The 18420-nt window shown below is 45.3% G+C and overlaps 1 protein-coding gene across 3 annotated transcripts in view; it reads right to left on the bottom strand.

The window, feature by feature from the left end:
* Positions 1–18420, bottom strand: part of LOC140467472 (cyclin-dependent kinase 18-like) — a 129735-nt gene that overhangs the window by 32140 nt on the left and 79175 nt on the right. For all 3 annotated transcript variants that reach the window (XM_072563876.1, XM_072563875.1, XM_072563874.1), the window contains 2 exons: positions 10086–10180; positions 4710–4772 (listed from right to left, as the gene is read on the bottom strand). In XM_072563876.1, the coding sequence (XP_072419977.1) occupies positions 4710–4772; positions 10086–10180 (158 nt within the window). The remainder of the gene's footprint in view (positions 1–4709; positions 4773–10085; positions 10181–18420) is intronic.

Here is an 18420-nt window from a genome sequence, read left to right as displayed (position 1 = left end):
CCTCTCTCAGAAAGCTGCTCTGTGTACAGTATCTCTCACAGAAAGCTGCTCTTTGGACAATATCTCTCACAGAAAGCTGTTCTCTGTAGAGCATCTCCCACAGAAAGCTGCTCTCTCTACAGTATTTCTCTCAGAAAGCTGCTCTCTGTACAGTATCTCTGACAGAAAGCTGCTCTCTGTACAGTATCTCTGACAGAAAGCTGCTCTCTGTACAGTATCTCTCACAGAAAGCTGCTCTCTGTAGAGTATCTCTCACAGAAAGCTGCTCTCTGTACAGTAACCCTCACAGAAAGCTGCTCTCTGTACAGTAACCCTCACAGAAAGCTGCTCACTGTGGAGAATCCCACACAGAAAGCTGCTCTCTCTACAGTATCTCTCACAGAAACCTGCTCTCTGTATAGTATCCCTCTCAGAAATCTGCTCTCTGTATAGTACACCTCACAAAAAGCTGCTGTCTGCACAGTATCTCTCACAAAAAGCTGCTCCCTGTACAGTATCCATCACAGAAAGCTGCTCTGTCTACAGTATCTCTCACAGAAAGCTGCTCTCTGTACAGTGCCACTCACAAAAACCAGCTCTCTGTACAGTATCCCTCACAGAAAGCTGCTCTCTGTAGAGTATCTCTCACAGAAAGCTGCTCTCTGTACAGTATCCCTCACAGAAAGCTGCTCTCTGCACATTATCTCTCACAGAAAGCTGCTCTCTGTACAACATCTCTCTCAGAAAGCTGCGCCCTGTACAGTATCTCTCACAGAAAGCTGCTCTCAGTACAGTATCTCTCATAGAATGTTGCGCCCTGTACAGTATCTCTCTCAGAAAGCTGCTCTCTGTAAACTATCTCTCACAGAAAGCTGTGCCCTATACAGTATCTCTCATAGAAAGCTGCTCTCGGTACAGTATCTCTCCCAGACAGCTGCTCTCTGTACATTTTCTCACTCAGAAAGCTGCTCTCTGCACATTTTCTCTCTCAGAAAGCTGCTCTCTGTATAGTGCCCCTCACAGAACGCTGCTCTCTGTACACTATCTCTCACAGAAAGCTGCTCTCTGTATAGTATCTCTCTCTGTAAATTGCTCCGTGTAAAGTATCTCTCACAGAACGCTGCTCTCTGTAAATATCTCTCACAGAAACCTGCTCTCTGTACAATGCCCCTCATAGAAAGCTGCTCTCTGTACAGTATCTCTCTCAGAAAGTTGCTCTCTGTACAGTAACTCTCACAGAAAGCTGCTCTCTGTATAGTAACTCTCACAGAAAGCTGCTCTCGGTAAAATACCCCTCACAGAAAGCTGCTCTCTGTACAGTATCACTGACAGAAAGCTGCTCTCTGTACAATATCTCGCTCAGAAAGCTGCTCTCTGCACAGTACCCCTCACAGAAAGTTGCTCTCTGTACATCTCTCACAGAAAACTGACGTCTGTACAGAGCCCCTCACAGAAAGCTGCTCTCTGTACAACATCTCTCTCAGAAAGCTGCTCCCTGCACAGAATCTCTCACAGAAATCTTCTTTCTGTATAGTATCTCTCACAAAAAGCTGCTCTCTGTACAGTATCTCTCACAGTAAGCTGCTCTCTGCACAGTATCTCTTACAGAAAGCAGCTCTCAGTACAGTATCTCTCATAGAACGCTGCGCCCTGTGCAGTATCTCTCTCAGAATGCTGCTCTCTGTAAACTATCTCTCACAGAAAGTTGTGCCCTGTACAGTATCCCTCACAGAAAGTTGCTCTCTGTACAGTAACTCTCACTGAACGCTGCTTTCTGTGCAGTATCCCTCACAGAAAGCTGCTCTGTGTACACTATCCCTCTCAGAAAGCTGCTCTCTGCACAGTTTCTCTCACAGAAAGCTGATCTCTGTACAATGCCCCTCATCGAAAGTTGCTCTCTGTACAGTATCTCTCACAGAAACCTGTTCTCTGTACAATGCCCGTCATAGAAAGCTGCTCTCTGTACAATAACTCTCTCAGAAAGCTGCTGTCTATAGAGTATCTCTCACAGAAACCTGCTCTCTGTACAGTGCCCCTCACAGAAAGCTGCTCTCTGTACAGTATCTCTCTCAGAAAGCTGCTCCTTGTACAGTAACTCACACAAAAAGTATCTCTCTGTACAGTAACTCACACAGAAAGCTGCTCTCTGCACAGGATCCCTCACAGAAAGGTGCTCTCTGTACAGTATCTCTCAGAGAAAGCTGCTCTCTGTACAGTGCACCTCACAGAGAGCTGCTCTCTCTACAGAATCTCTCACCTGTTCTCTGTATAGTACCCCTCACAGAAAGCTGCTCTCTGTACAGTATCTCTCTCAGAAAGCTGCTCTCTGTGCAGTGCCCCTCACAGAAAGCTGCTCTCTGTAAAATACCCCTCACAGAAAGCTGTCTCTGCACAATATCTCCCACAGAATGCTGCTCTCTGTACAGTATCTCTCTCATGAAGCTGCTCTCTGTACAGTAACTCTCACAAAAACTATCTCTCTGTACAGTGCCCCTCACAGAAAGCTGCTCTCTGCACAGTATGTCTTACAGAAAACCACTCTCTGCACAGTATCCCTCACAGAAAGGTGCTCTCTGTACAGTATCTCTCTCAGAAAGCTGCTCTCTGTACAGTGCCACTCACAGAAAGCTGCTCTCTGTACAGTGCCACTCACAGAAAGCTGCTCCCTGCAAAATACCCCTCACAGAAAGCTGCACTCCGTACAGTATCTCTCATAGAAAGCTGCTCTGTACGGTATCTCTCTCAGAACGCTGCTCACTGTACAGTATCTCTCACAGAAAGCTGCTCTCTGTACAGTATCTCTCACAGAAACCTGCTCTCTGTACAGTACCTCTCTCAGAAAGCTGCTCTCTGTACAGGATCTCTCACAGAATGCTGCTCTCTGTAGAGTATCTCTCACAGAAACCTGCTCCCTGTACAGTATCTCCCACAGAAAGCTGCTCTCTGTACAGGATCTCTCTCAGAAAGCTGCTTTCTGTACAGTATCTCTCACAGAAAGCTGCTCTCTGTAAAATAACCCTCACAGAAAGCTTCTCTGTGGAGAATCCCACACAGAAAGCTGCTCTCTCTACAGTATCTCTCACAGAAACCTGCTCTCTGTACAGTACCTCTCTCAGAAAGCTGCTCTCTGTACAGTATCTCTCATAGAAAGCTGCTCTCTGTAGAGTATCTCTCATAGAAAGCTGCTCTCTGTATAGTACCTCTCTCAGAAACCTGCTCTCTGTAGAGTATCTCTCATAGAAAGCTGCTCTCTGTATAGTATCTCTCACAGAAAGCTGCTCTCTGTAGAGTATCCCACACAGAAAGCTGCTCTCTCCACAGTATCTCTCACAGAAACCTGCTCTCTGTACAGTACCTCTCTCAGAAAGCTGCTCTCTGTACCGTATCTCTCACAGAAAGCTGCTCTCTGTACCGTATCTCTCACAGAAAGCTGCTCTCTGTACCGTATCTCTCACAGAAAACTGCTCTCTGTACCGTATCTCTCACAGAAAACTGCTCTTTGTACAGTACCCCTCACAGAAAGCTGCTCTCTGTACCGTATCTCTCACAGAAAGCTGCTCTCTGTACCGTATCTCTCACAGAAAACTGCTCTCTGTACCGTATCTCTCACAGAAAACTGCTCTTTGTACAGTACCCCTCACAGAAAGCTGCTCTCTGTACAGTATCACTCAGAAAGTGCTGTGAAGAAGGCATATGATGTACTGGGCTTTATTGGTAGAGGAATTGAGTTCCGGAGTCCTGAGGTCATGTTGCAGTTGTATAAGACTCTGGTGCGGCCTCATCTGGAGTATTGTGTGCAGTTTTGGTCGCCATATTATAGGAAGGATGTGGAGGTATTGGAACGAGTTCAGAGAAGGTTTACCAGGATGTTGCCTGGCATGGTAGGAAGATTGTATGAAGAAAGGCTGAGGCACTTGGGGCTTTTCTCATTGGAGAAAAGAAGGTTTAGGGGAGATTTGATAGAGGTGTACAAGATGATTAGGGGTTTAGATAGGGTTGACAGTGAGAACCTTTTTCCACTAATGAAGTCAGCTGTTACTAGGGGACACAGCTTTAAATTAAGTGGTGGTAGGTATAGGACAGATGTTAGGGGTAGATTTTTTACTCAGCGGGTTGTGAGTTCATGGAATGCCCTGCCAGTATCAGTGGTGGACTCTCCCTCTTTATGGTCATTTAAGCGGGCATTGGACAAGCATATGGAGGTTATTGGGCTAGTGTAGGTTAGGTAGGCTTCGCTCGGCGCAACATCGAGGGCCGAAGGGCCTGTACTGCACTGTATTTTTCTATGTTCTATGTTCTAAAGTTGCTCTGTACAGTATCTCTCTCAGAAAGTTGCTCTCTGTACAGTATCTCTGACAGTAAGCTGCTCTCTGTACAATATCTCTCACAGAAAGCTGCTCTCTGTACAGGGTAAAAGGTCCTTCATCAGGAATGGTGAATTCCTGATGAGGGCTTTTGCGCAAAATGTCAATTTTCCTGCTCTTCAGATGTTGCCTGGCCTGCTGTGCTTTCAGCACCACTCTAAACTTGACAATGTCTAAAGGATACACCAATAGTGAAATGCATGCGAGTTGACAATTCACAACAGGGGTCCACAAGACTAAATCCCCCAAAGTTATACCAGAGTTGTTAACCATACAGCTTACAGGAATGCTTCAAACAGAATTCTGACCTTTGTTTTCCATTTTGGAAAAGTCCCATGGCTCAAACAAACTGGACGTTTTTCTCACCTTGACATTGTACATGCTCATGATGTTCCCGCAGTTGTCCATGTATTGTTTCAGGTCACTGTCCTGCAAAATAAATGGATACGGTGACATCTAGCAGTGGGAGGTCATTTCTGCAGTTCTCTCACTCCTGAAACATCACCGTTAGAAGGTCAAATCAAAGAGATTTCGTTGGTTAAGGTACAGAGGAGGTCATTTAACCATTGTATCCACAAAGACCTGATTAACTGTAATTATGTCTTCCAGCTCTTGGCCCATCATGCTGGAGGCCATGTCAATGCAAGTGAATATCTAAATACTGCTTCAGTGTTACAAACTTTCTGACTCAACCAGTCATTCAGGCAGTGAATTCTCAAGATGGAGGCAGAGTAGCAGCGGAGTGTGTGGGCTCTTTAAACCCAGGAGCCCGGACTCGCCCACTCTATCTGCTTCTACATTTTGTTTTCTTCTTTCATCTTTTCTTTCTCTTTTTTTCTTCATCTTCTGACACTGTGGGGAAGCCAGAGCAGTGTCGGCTGGTTGTGGGGTTGGTGATGCTCGGAGTGAAGATTCTGACTGCAGTAGGCCCAGAGCCTGGACTCAGGGATTCAGTGTGTCACTGGATGTGGCAGTGCTGGGGCCTGGACTCAGGGATTCGGTGTGTCACTGGATGTGGCAGTGCTGGTAGTCCAGAGCAGGGCCACAGTAGGCCCAGGGCCTGGACTCAGGGACTCAATGGGTCGCCAGACGTGGGCATGATGGTGCCCAGAAGAGGAATCCCGGCTGCAATAGGCCCGCAGCATGAACTCAGGACTCAGGGTCTGACGTGGGGGGGGTCTTTGGCAGTGGTGGTGCCTGAAGCATGGACTGGGTTGCAGTGATGACAGTGTCTGGAGAGAACCCCTCTGGCTGCAGGACCTTGCAGAGACCTTGCAAAAGCCATGTATTTGTGATTGTAGACCCCTTGTTCAGAAGATAGACTCCATTTGTCTGATTTCTTCTTTATTCCTTTTGTAGTCTAGAGGCTAGGTGCCAGCACCGACTGGAGTGAAAGGACTGTAATTCTGAACTTTTTATTTCTTTATTTTTCTATTTTTTTTCCCTAATGATTTGTACTTAAGAACCTGTACCTAGATATCTTTGTACCTAAGTTAGGGCCATAAGTGACAACTTGTAAACTTTTCACTATACTCACAAGTACATGTGACAATAAAGCTAATTCTAATTCTATAGCCAATTCTACTTCTATTCCAGACTCCCACCACCCTCTGAATGAAAATAATTCTCTTCAACTCTCCTCCTAACATTCTACCTTTTACCTTAACTCTATGACTCCCTGGTTATTGACCCCTGTACTCATGGAAAATGTGTCTCCCCATTCACCCTATCTGTGCCCTTCAGAATCTGGTTCCCTACTAACCTTCATTGCATCAAAGAAAGCAGTCCTAGCCTACCTTTGAGTATCCTATGCCTCAGCTAATAAAGGCAATTATATCCCATATGCTTTCTTAACCACCTCATTTACCAGCTCTGCTCCCTGGAATCTGTGGATAGGGACATCAAGGTCTGACTGATCTTTCCAGTGTCCCACTATTCCTGGTGTATTCCCATCCTTTGTTAGCACCTCATGTTTTCAGGTTGAACTCCATTTGCCACTGCTTTACTCACCTGAGTACCCTTCTGCAGTTTATGACCACCCCCCTCACTACTTCTCATCCTACCAATTTTCCTTTTGTCCATGAACTTCTAGATTACACCCCTACATTTAAATCCATCACTAATGTACACCACAAACAGCAAAGGCCCTAGCACCAAGCCCTGTGGAACCCCACTTCCAGTCACAAAAACATCCCTCTACCATCAGCCTCTGCTTCCTGCCATTCAGTCAATTTAGGATCCAAAGTGCCATTTTGCCTTGGATACTATGCACTCTTACTTTCTTGACCAAGAGGGACCTTATCAAAGGAAGGCCCTGTATCTGCAGCAGGATGTGTTGGTTTTGGAGAGGGTCCAGATGAGGTTTAAAAGAATGATCCTGGGAATGAAAGGCTTATCATAGGAGGAGCAATTGAGAACTCTGGGTCTGTACTTGATGGAGTTTAAAAAGATGAGGGGAGAATCTGATTGAAAGTTAAAGAATACTGAAAGGCCTGGATTGAGTAAACATGGAGAAGATGCTTCCACTGGGAAACAGCCTCAGAGTGAAGGAGCTGAGGAGGAAATTCTTCAGCCAGAGGGTGATGGCTCTGTGGAACTCATTGCCACAGAAGGTTGGGGAGGCCAAGTCATTGAATGTATTTAAGAGAGAAATAGGTCGGTTCTTAATTGTTAAGGGGATCAAAAGTTACAAGAAGACAGGAGAATGGGGTTGAGAAAGATATCATCCATGATGGAATGGCAGATCAGGCTCTTTGGGCTGAATGGCCTCAATCTGTGGTCTAAAAGCCTCGCTGAAGTCCATGTAAGCATAGCAAATGCATTACCGCCATAAACAGTCCTGGTTACCTCCTCAAAAGTTAATTCAAATTTATGAAACATGTTTTGAACTCCTTTTCTGAGGAAGGATGCTCTTGTTCTTGAGGGAGTGCAGCGAAGGTTTGTCAGGCTGATCCCGGGGATGGCCGGACTGACGTATGAGGAGACATTGATTAGGTTAGGATGGTTTCGCTAGAGTTCACACGAGTGAGAGGAGGTCTCATAGAGATTTATAAAATTCTAACAGGATTAGACAGGGTAGATGCAACGAGGATATTCCTGATAGTGAGTGTGCTCAGAACCAGGGGTCACAGTATGAGGATTCAAGGTGGATCATTTAGGACGGAGATGAGGAAACATTTCTTCACCCGGAGAGTGGTGAGCCTGTGGAATTCATTACCGCGGGAAATAGTTGATGCTAAAACATTGAATGTATTCAAGAGGTGGCTAGATATAGTAGTTGGGGCGAATGGGATCAAAGGTTATGGGGAGAAAGTAGGATTAGGCTATTAGGTTGGACAATTCACCATTATCATGGTGAATGGTGGAGTAGGCTCAAAGGGTTGAATGGCCTCCTTCAGCTCCTATCTTCTATGTTTCTATGTTGAACAAATCCATGCTGATTATCTCTGATTAATCTATGTCTCTCCAAGAGCAGGTATATTCTGTTCCTCAGAATTCTTTCTAATAATTAAAGGGGGCGGTACAGTGGCACTGTGGTTAACACTGCTGTCTCACAGCGCCAGGGTCCCAGGTTCGATTCCAGCCTCGAGTGACTGTCTGTGTGGAGTTTGCACATTCTCCCTGTGTCTGCATGGGTTTCCTCCATGTGTTCTAGTTTCCTCCCACAATCCAAAGATGTGCAGGTCAGGTGAATTGGCCATGCTAAATTGCCCATTGTGTTAGGTGCATTAGTCAGAGGGAAATGGGTCTGAGTGGGTTACTCTTCGGAGGGTCGGTACGGACTGGTTGGGCCGAAGGGCTTGTTTCCACTCTGTAGGGAATCTAATCTAACCAATTTTTCTGCCACCAGGTTAGACTGATTGGCCTGTAATTTCTCGACTATCCTTTCCTCCTTTTTTTAATAATGGACAATGTTAGCAATCCTCCAATCATCAGTACCTCATGTGTGACAGAAAGAGTTTGAAAATTACTGCCAGAGCACTTGATATCTACTCCCTTGACTCTCTCAACAGCTCATCCACTTTTGCCAAACCCTCTAGCACTTGCTCTGTCCACTTTCATTTCTATGATTATTTCACAGTCCTCCACCCTGGTGCCTACTTTTCATAGCTTCTCACAACTTCAGGAAGTCCCTAAGCACAATTGAGATGCTCGTGATGTGCAGTTACTACATAATGTAGGGAACTATATTTGCAACAAATTTGTACATAGCAAGTTCCCACAAACAATAATGCTATAATGATCAGATAATTTAGAAATGCTGCTCTCTCATTCAAATAGTGGTAAGCAATCTTTTAACATCCATCTGAGAAGGCCTTTGTTTAACACCTCAAACCAGAAACTGCACATCCAACAGGGAAGCATTCTCTCAGAACAACTGCCTAGATTGTATGGGGAAATCTCCATAAATGTACTTAAACCTAAAACTTTCTGACAGTGGTCCAGTGGTTAGCACTGCTGCCTCACAGTACCAGGGACCTGGGTTCAATTCTGCCCTTGGGTGACAGTCTATGTGGAGTTCTCTCCTCATGTCTGTGTTGGTTTCCTCACACAGTCCAAAGATGTGCAGGTTAGGGTGGATGTGCCATGCTAAATTGTCCAAAGTATCCAGGGGTGTGCAGGCTAGGTGGGTTAGCCATGGGAAATGCAGGGTTACAGGGATGGAGTGGGTCTGGGTTGGATGCTCTCCAAGGGTCAGTATGGACTGAATGGCCTGCTTCCACACTGCAGGGATTCTATGACTCAGGAACAAGAGTATCACTCACTGCAGTAAGGTTGATGCAAAAATGAGCTTTATTCTAATCAGGTTATACTGTCCGGCTGAGACAGTATGGAGAGATACTCCCCAAATATTTTCCCAGCCAGGCTCCAGTTTGAGGCTTGAAAATGACCATGACCTCAGAGGGGTAAGAGTGGGGTGGGAGGAGTGGGTGGGTGGACTGCTGTGATCAAGGGAAAGGGGGGTTGCTGATGATCTTTATATTGCTGGGATCTTTAACTAAAAAGCATCCCATTTACCACAGGTCTTTTTTATTCTGTGATGGGAATCATTGACAAAGCTAGTTCATTCTGATTGCCCTTGAATTGCTCATAAGGCCATTTCAAAGGGCAGATAAAGGCCAACCACATTTCTGCGGTTCTGGAATCACATGTAGGCCAGACCAGGTAAGGATGGTTAAGTTCCTTCCCTAATGACAATTACTGAACCTTGACTTTTACAGCAAATGATGATAATTTTGTGGGAGCCATTAGTGACTAGTTTTATACTCCAAAGCTATTGATTGGAATTCAGTTTCACAAGTCCCATGCTTGGATTTGATCCCATATGCCCACTGAATTTTCTAGGCCTCAGGATTAACAGTCCAGTGACATTACTAATATATCACCCATGGCTGTTTTCAGGACAGGAATCAGGCCTCAAAACTTCAACCAGGTAGCCCTCACCCACAATGAAACAATGCAAGGAATTAATGGGGCTTTGTAAATGTTAACAGTTGTCAAATCTCCATAGCAACCATTGCTGCCTTGGAGCCCATCACCTCTACAGTTTTGGACCCACACTTGGGGAAGCTGTGGTGTCGTGACAATAGCTTTACACTGTACCTAATCCTGCCGTCAAATAGTTTTATGGCCCCTAGGTACAAAACAAAAGACGTGTTCGGAATGGAACTTACAAAAAGAACACTTATTTTCGAATTAAAAGAAAGATTGTGAGTGAGCTGGCCCACTTTAATGACTTACCAGGTACTCAAAGACGAGGGTTAGTGAGCGGTCAGTGTGAATGATGTCGTGCAGAGTGACAATGTTTGCATGTTTCAGATTCTTCAGCAACGAAACTATGGAGAAAGAGCACAGCAAATATTTAGGATGCACCTCTGCCCTTCAATGTCAGCCATTTACACTGCAAGACCGTGTCATTTTATTTCCTGTTTTCTCAAGCGTGAACTAAAATAGAAAAAGACACCATTTGAAAAACAAAGTAGTACGGAAGGAGTGGCAACATTTTAATATACAAGTCATTGTTGGGATGTTGACACTGCTGCTTTGTTCAGTGGGGGAAAACTGTTTGTAGATGACATATCACCAGGGTACGTGCAGAGTGTGATCCCAACAGCAGCTGGTAGCTGTGCAATTGTGACCAGTCTTGGACAACAACTCTCTGATTGGTTCCTGGGCAGCTGAACAGCTTATGCGTGTGAATAATACATTGAGAAACCTTTGAACTGCTGCAAGGACGGGTAATGTGTCTCTCCCCCTCTGCAGTAAAAATATCTGAAACTCAAAGAACTCCAATTATTTTCTCCGACCTGTTGCCATCAACCATTATATTTACCTAATAACTACAAAACTTTGTGGTTAGTGTACCAATCACACTGTATCTCCTGTGAACAAGTGCAAGAACCTGGAGAAAGATGATGAAGAATGGAAAGGACACTTATTAAAAGACATTTGGATAAATACATGAATAGGAAAGGTTTGGAGGGATATGGACCAAACACAGGCAGGTGGGACTAATTTAATTTGGGATTATGGTCAGCACGGACTGGTTGGGTCTGTTTCCATGCTGTATGACTCTAAAATCTTACCAAGTGGGCAGCACGGTGGCACAGTGGTTAGCACTGCTGCCTCACATCACCAGAGATCCGGGTTCAATTCCCGCCTCAGGCGACTGACTGTGTAGAGTTTGCACATTCTCCCTGTGTCTGTGTGGGTTTCCTCCGGGTGCTCCGGTTTCCTCCCACAGTCCAAAGATGTGCAGGTTAGGTGAATTGGCCATGCTAAATTGCCTGTAGTGTTAGGTAAGGGGTAAATGTAGGGGTATGGGCGAGTTGCGGGTCGGTGTGGACTTGTTGGGCCGAAGGGCCTGTTTCCACACTGTAATGTAATGAATGGCTCAACAAATGTCTCATTGTGGACTGGTGCTTTTAAGAGGAGTTCCTAACTTTTTATTTATCCTCCATCCATAAGAGCTATTTTCTGTTACTTTCCACGTGTGTGTGCGTAGTGATTTTAAAGATGGGGATTAGAGTATTAACCAGAGATATATGTTAATAGTTCATAGCTGATAATTTGTGATTAAAGTTTACTTACTGGTAATAAAAAGTAGTCCTTGTTGAGTACAGGAACCTTGTCAGCATTCTCTGTTAACTTCATTCAAACAGATAGGTAAATTGGGAATTTTGCAAGCTTTGATTGTAGTGACCTTGGGAGTGGTGAGACTTGAGAATCAGCATACTTTCCCAAGTGGGATGTAGGTAAGTGATAAAGATAAAGAAAACTCCAGGTCCTCTATACAAATAACAAATAGCAAAAGATTTTCTGCAGCGTTGTCCCCCTGATACCCTGAACTAAATTTCTGAAAACAAGTTACTTGAATTGGCTCGTAATTTGAGGATGGTTGTGTTTACTAACGTGAAGAAGACAGACAACTGAAGGATTAGCACAGCACTTGGGTTTAGCAGAATAGAAGAGAAAGTAGATAATGCAGCATCAGGGTCAGATGATATTCAGTCATCGTTGAAGTAGCTGGGACAGAAAAAATAGATAAAAAAAGCTAGAGATGGAATTCCAAAGAGCAGAAAAAGACAAAGAAAGAGTAGAGAAAAATAAGGAAAGGGAAATGGAAATTAAAAAAATGAGAATTAGAAGACTCGAATCAGAATTGCAGAGAGAAAAGGAAGTGAGAGATAGGGATTTTAAGTTTAACGTCTTGGAGTTGAAAAAGCAATATCAGATCCTGATGCAGACTCTGGTGAGGAGAATCTAATTTACAATCTAAGGTCCGAACAGGAAATGTTTAAATATGTACGGGCCCTGCCAAAATTTGAGTGGATTGCAATACAGGGAATCATTATGTCCTTGAGGCAAATGAATTATAGAACATAGAACATTACAGTGCAGTACAGGCCCTTGGACCTCAATGTTGTGCCATCCTGTCAATCCAATCTGAAGCCCATCTATCCTACACTATTCCATTATCATCCATATGTCTATCCAATGACCATTTAAATGTCCCTAAAGCTGACAAGTCTACTATTGTTGCAGGCAGTGCTTTCCATGCCCCTACAACTCTCTGAGTAAAGAAACTACCTCTGACATCTCTCCTATATCTATTATCCCTTAGTTTAAAGCTACATCTCCTCGTGCTAGCCATCATCATCAAGGAAAAAGGCTCTCACTATCCACTCTATCTAACCCTCTGATTATCTTATATGTCTCAATTAAGTCGCCTCTCAACCTTCTTCTCTTTAATGAAACAGCCTCAAGTCCCTCAGCCTTTCCTCGTAACACCTTCCCTCCATACCAGACAACATCCTAGTAAATCTCCTTGAAACCCTTTTAAAAACTTCCACATCCTTGCTATAATGTGGTGACCAGAACTGTACACAATACTCCAAGTGAGGCTGCACCAGAGTTTTGTACAGCTGCAGCATTACCTCATGGCTCTGAAACTCAATCACTGTACTGTTATGGACTAGGTTCTGGATTAGTGGTGATGGAAGAGCACAGCAGTTCAGGCAGCATCCAAGTAGCTTCAAAACCGACGTTTCGGGCAAAAGCCCTTCATCAGGAATAAAGGCAGTGAGCCTGAAGCGTGGAGAGATAAGCTAGAGGAGGGTGGGGGTGGGGAGAAAGTAGCATAGAGTACAATGGGTGAGTGGGGGAGGGGATGAAGGTGATAGGTCAAGGAGGAGAGGGTGGAGTGGATAGGTGGAAAAGGAGATAGGCAGGTAGGACAAGTCTGGACAAGTCATGGGGACAGTTACTGAGCTGGAAGTTTAGAACTAGGGTGAGGTGGGGGAAGGGGAAATGAGGAAATGTTGAAGTCCACATTGATGCCCTGGGGTTGAAGTGTTTCAAGGCGGAAAATGAGGCATTCTTCCTCCAGGCGTCTGGTGGTGAGGGAGCGGCGGTGAAGGAGGCCCAGGACCTCCATGTCCTTGGCAGAGTGGGAGGGGGAGTTGAAATGTTGGGCCATGGGGCAGTGTGGTTGATTGGTGCGGGTGTCCCGGAGATGTTCCCTAAAGTGCTCTGCTAGGAGGCGCCCAGTCTCCCCAGTGTAGAGGAGACCACATTGGGAGCAACGGATACAATAAATGATATTAGTGGATGTGCAGTTAAAACTTTGATGGATGTGGAAGACTCCTTTAGGGCCTTGGATAGAGGTGAGGGAGGTGTGGGCGCAGGTTTTACAGTTCCTGCAGTGTCAGAGGAAAGTGCCAGGATTGGAGGGTGGGTTGTTTGGGGGCGTGGACCTGACCAGGTAGTCATGGAGGGAACGGTCTTTGCGGAAGGCGGAAAGGGGTGGGGAGGGAAATATATCCCTGGTGGTGGGGTCCGTTTGGAGGTGGCGGAAATGTCGGCGGATGATTTGGTTTATTCGAAGGTTGGTAGGGTGGAAGGTGAGCACCAGGGGCGTTCTGTCCTTGTTACGGTTGGAGGGGTGGGGTCTGAGGGCGGAGGTACGGGATGTAGATGAGATGCGTTGGAGGGCATCTTTAACCACGTGGGAAGGGAAATTGCGGTCTCTAAAGAAGGAGGCCATCTGGTGTGTTCTGTGGTGGAGCTGGTCCTCCTGGGAGCAGACCCGGTGGAAGCGGAGGAATTGGGAATACGGGATGGCATTTTTGCAAGAGGTAGGGTGGGAAGAGGTGTAATTCAGGTAGCTGTGGGAGTCGGTGGGTTTGTAAAAAATGTCAGTGTCAAGTCGGTCGTCATTAATGGAGATGGAGAGGTCCAGGAAGGAGAGGGAGGTGTCAGAGATGGTCCAGGTAAATTTAAGGTCAGGGTGGAATGTGTTGGTGAAGTTGATGAATTGCTCAACCTCCGCGTGGGAGCACGAGGTGGCGCCAATGCAGTCATCAATGTAGCGGAGGAAGAGGTGGGGAGTGGTGCCGGTGTAATTACGGAAGATCAACTGCTCTACGTAGCCAACAAAGAGACAGGCATAGCTGGGGCCCATACGTGTGCCCATGGCTACCCCTTTGGTCTGGAGGAAGTGGGAGGATTCAAAGGAGAAATTGTTAAGGGTGAGGACCAGTTCGGCCAAACGAATGAGAGTGTCGGTGGAAGGGTACTGTTGGGGACGTCTGGCGAGGAAAAAATGGAGGGCTTGGAGGCCCTGGTCATGGCGGATGGAGGTGTAGAGGGATTGGATATCCATGGTGAAGATGAGGCATTGGGGGCCAGGGAAACAGAAGTCTTGGAGAAGGTGGAGGGCATTGGTGGTGTCTTGAACGTATTTGGGGAGTTCCTGGACTAGGGGGGATAGGACAGTGTCGAGGTAGGTAGAGATGAGTTCAGTGGGGCAGGAGCATGCTGAGACAATGGGTCAGCCAGGGTGGTCAGGCTTGTGGATCTTGGGAAGGAGGTAGAACCGGGCAGTGCGGGGTTCCCGGACTATGAGGTTGGAAGCTGTGGGTGGGAGATCTCCTGAGGTGATGAGGTTCTGTATGGTCTGGAAGATGATGGTTTGGTGATGGGGGGTGGGGTCATGGTCGAGGGGGCAGTAGGAAGAGGTGTCCTCGAGTTGACGTTTGGCTTCAGCGGTGTAGAGGTCAGTGCGCCAAACTACCACTGCACCCCCTTTTTCCGCTGGCTTGCTGGTGAGGTTGGGATTGGAGCAGAGGGATTGGAGGGCTGCGTGTTGTGAGGGTGAGAGGTTGGAGTGGGGGAGGGAGGTAGACAGGTTGAGGCGGTTAATGTCCAGGTGGCAGTTGGAAATGAAGAGGTCGAGGGCAGGTAATAGGCCAGCGCGGGGTGTCCAGGTGGATGCAGTTATGGACTAGGCCAGACCACTCAAAACATTCTTAAGCAGGCAACCCAGACCATAATGTTTCAACTTGTTTCGGTAAGTATACAGTAAAAATTACCCGGAGCAAGGTTGACTACTAGATTTTAAAACAGACAAACATTTATTCACAAAATTACACAATGAAACACAAAGAACAGAATAAAGAACCCCTACAGAACTCAGTCAATCCAAACTAGACTTAACTATGCTATTCCGAATATACACAACAGTTCCAATAAGCAAACTTGATTTAAAAAAGTAAAAAAATGGAATAAATGCTTACAGGATGAAGTTAGAAGAGCAGAAGGAGAGAGAGAGTTTATTTCCACACAGCTCACGGTCAAACTCCTGACTAGTTCTAAACGGAACTGCTCAGCTAGAGAGCTGACCACACCCCTTTCATTACACAGGTCACTTCTAAAAGATGACCATGTTGGCCTGAAGTCTCATCTGTTTACATATAAACAAAAAGGCCTCTCAATTCCCATTAATCTCTGTACCAAACCAATCTAATCAGCACCAAGAGTGTTTTATTACCCCTCTGAAAAAAAAGGTACAGCATTCTTGAAAAAAGGAACAGCTTTCAGGGAAAAGGGATCAGCTTTGTGACACTACTAATAAAAGCTAACACACCATATGCCTTCTGAACAGTCCTATCAACCTCGATGGCAACTTTGATCTATGGATACTGAGATCTCTCTGTTCACCTACACTACCAAGAATCTTACCATTATACCAGTACTCTGCATTCCTGTTACTCCTTCTGAAGTGAATCACCTCACACTTTTCCACATTAAACTCCATTTGCTACCTCTCAGCCCAGCTCTGCAGCTTATCTACGTCCCTCTGTAACCTACAACATCCTTCAGCACTATCCACAACTCTACCGACCTTAATGTCATCCATAAATTTGCTAACCCATCCTCCTATGCACTCATCCGGGTTATTTATAAAAATGACAAACAGCAAGAACTCAATTGGTATTTCTTAAAGTCCAGAAAATCTAAACGCCTCCTCTCCTGTGGAAGCTGCAATTTATCCAGCTTAATAAGAGGCCGCCTATGATGCCAGATAAAAGATCCAAGCCAACTGTAAAGTTTCTGTAGTGCTTGCTTTGGCAGCATCAAAGGGAGCATTTGCATAGGATATAATAAACAAGGAAGAACATTTTTTTGTAAGCAAAGCTATTTTGCTCAACCAAGATAGCAGATGGTCTTCCCAGCGCTGAAGGTCCTGCCTTATCTTCTCTAGCAACTGCACATAGTTGGCTTTATATAATTTATATACTTTATATAATTGATCGAAGACCGGGGTGATAAAAATACCTAAATACAGAAAACCTCCCTGTGACCACCAGAAGGGGAAATGGGTTCCATCACTAAAATTACATATACTAGTAAGACCCCCCCACAGGCATGGCCTCCGATTTCATGAAATTAGTTTTATATCCTTAAAACAAACCAAATAGATTAATCGTTTGTATTAAGCAGGGCACAGATGTCATTGGATCGATTAAAAAGAGAAGGACATCATCCGCATGGAGGGTGGCTTTATGTCTAACTGACCCTACCTCTGGGCCAGTTATATTGGGATCCGTCAGGATGGCTCCTGCCAATGGCTCGATCACCAATGTAAATAATAGTGGTGAGAAACAGCACCCTGGACAGCAACCTCTGTCATCACTAAAACTATCAGACCTTATACCATTAGTGAGAACCGTTGCTTTCGGATCACTATGCAACACTGTCACCCATTTGGCTAAAACCCTTCATAGACCAAATCGTTCATAAAAAAGGTACAGCCACTCCACCCAATCAAATACTTTCTCTGCATCCAGAGAGACTACCAAACCCGGGATCAATCTTTGCTGACATATTTTGACCATATTTAATACTCTTCTAATATTGTTGGTAGACCTATGACCCTTAAGAAAACCCATCTGGCCCTCCTTTCCAATAAAAGGCAATACCCTCTCCAGCCTTAACGCCAACATTTTTGACAAGATTTTAAAATCCATGTTCAGTAACGTAATGGTCCTGTATGAAGTGCAATCCTCTGACGCTTTTCCTTTCTTAAGAATAAGATAAATATTTGCTTCTATCAAAGAAGATGGGAAGCAATCCTGACTGAATGAGTAATTGTACATATCCGAGAGTGGCCTAGGCAGCTCGTCATTAAACTCCTTATAAAACTGACTTTGAAATCCATCTGGGCCAGGTGTTTTACCACTCTGGAGCAGCCTCATTGCCTCATGTATTTCCTGAATTGTCAGGGGCACACTTAGAAAGGACGCCTGCTCTGAGGTTACACCCGGAAGGTCCAGGCTCTTAAAAAAGGATTCCATCTTCATCATTCTGTCCTCTCAGCCCTCTGACCAGTACAGCTCAAAGTAAAACTTTCAAAATGCTGCATTAATAATTTTAGCATTGCAAGTAAGAGTACCAGCACTCTCTCTGATGGATGTGATAGATTGCTAGATATTTACCCAATTTATCACCATACTCAAATAATCTCTGTTTTGCAAAAGAGATTTCCGTCTTTGCTGTCTGGGTGAGTGCAGCATTCAAATTAGCCCTGAGGGCTGTGATCCACTGCAATTTAGTTACAGGCGGTCTGTCAAAGTATGCTGACTCAGCTGCCTTCAGGCAAGCCTTGAGTAAACGCTGCTGCTCTCTCCTCTGCTGCTTCCCAGTTGCTGAGTAAGAAATGATCAAACCCCATGCATAAGCCTTGGCAGTGTCCCACAGCACCGATGGGTTGCTGGCCAGACCTAAATTAATATCCCAAAAGATTTTAAACTCCCACGAAAAATACTCTACAAACTTGCTATCTTTCAGGAGGAAAGGGTCCATGCGCCAGTGCCAGGAATCCGTCCCACCCCCTCCGGCCTTGACCTCCATACACACTGCCGCATGATCACAAACGGCTATGTTCCCTACTCTGCAAGACAGCACCGAGTTCGAAAAGGTCAATGGGACAAAAAACATGTCAATTCTAGTATAGCACTTACGTGGATTAGAAAAAAAGGTAAAATCCCTACCTTCAGGGTGAAGACATCTCCACACGTCCACGAACCCCCAACTCCCTGTTCAGGTCCACCAACTGCCTGAATTGCGGGGACATACCCACAAGACCCCTAGGCATCCTGTCACCCTCAGGGTCAATAATAGGATTAAAGTCCCCCCCTATAATTGTATGATGTGCTTCAAGGGCCATCAATCTAGAAAGCGCAACCGTTAAGAATTTAAGGGGATGTGCTGGAGGGCAATATACATTCAGAAT

Source organism: Chiloscyllium punctatum, chromosome 45 (genome assembly GCF_047496795.1).
Source record: "Chiloscyllium punctatum isolate Juve2018m chromosome 45, sChiPun1.3, whole genome shotgun sequence".
NCBI lineage: Eukaryota > Metazoa > Chordata > Chondrichthyes > Orectolobiformes > Hemiscylliidae > Chiloscyllium > Chiloscyllium punctatum.
Note: the sequence above shows the minus strand (reverse complement) of the source record. Positions and strands in the feature narration are given on the sequence as shown.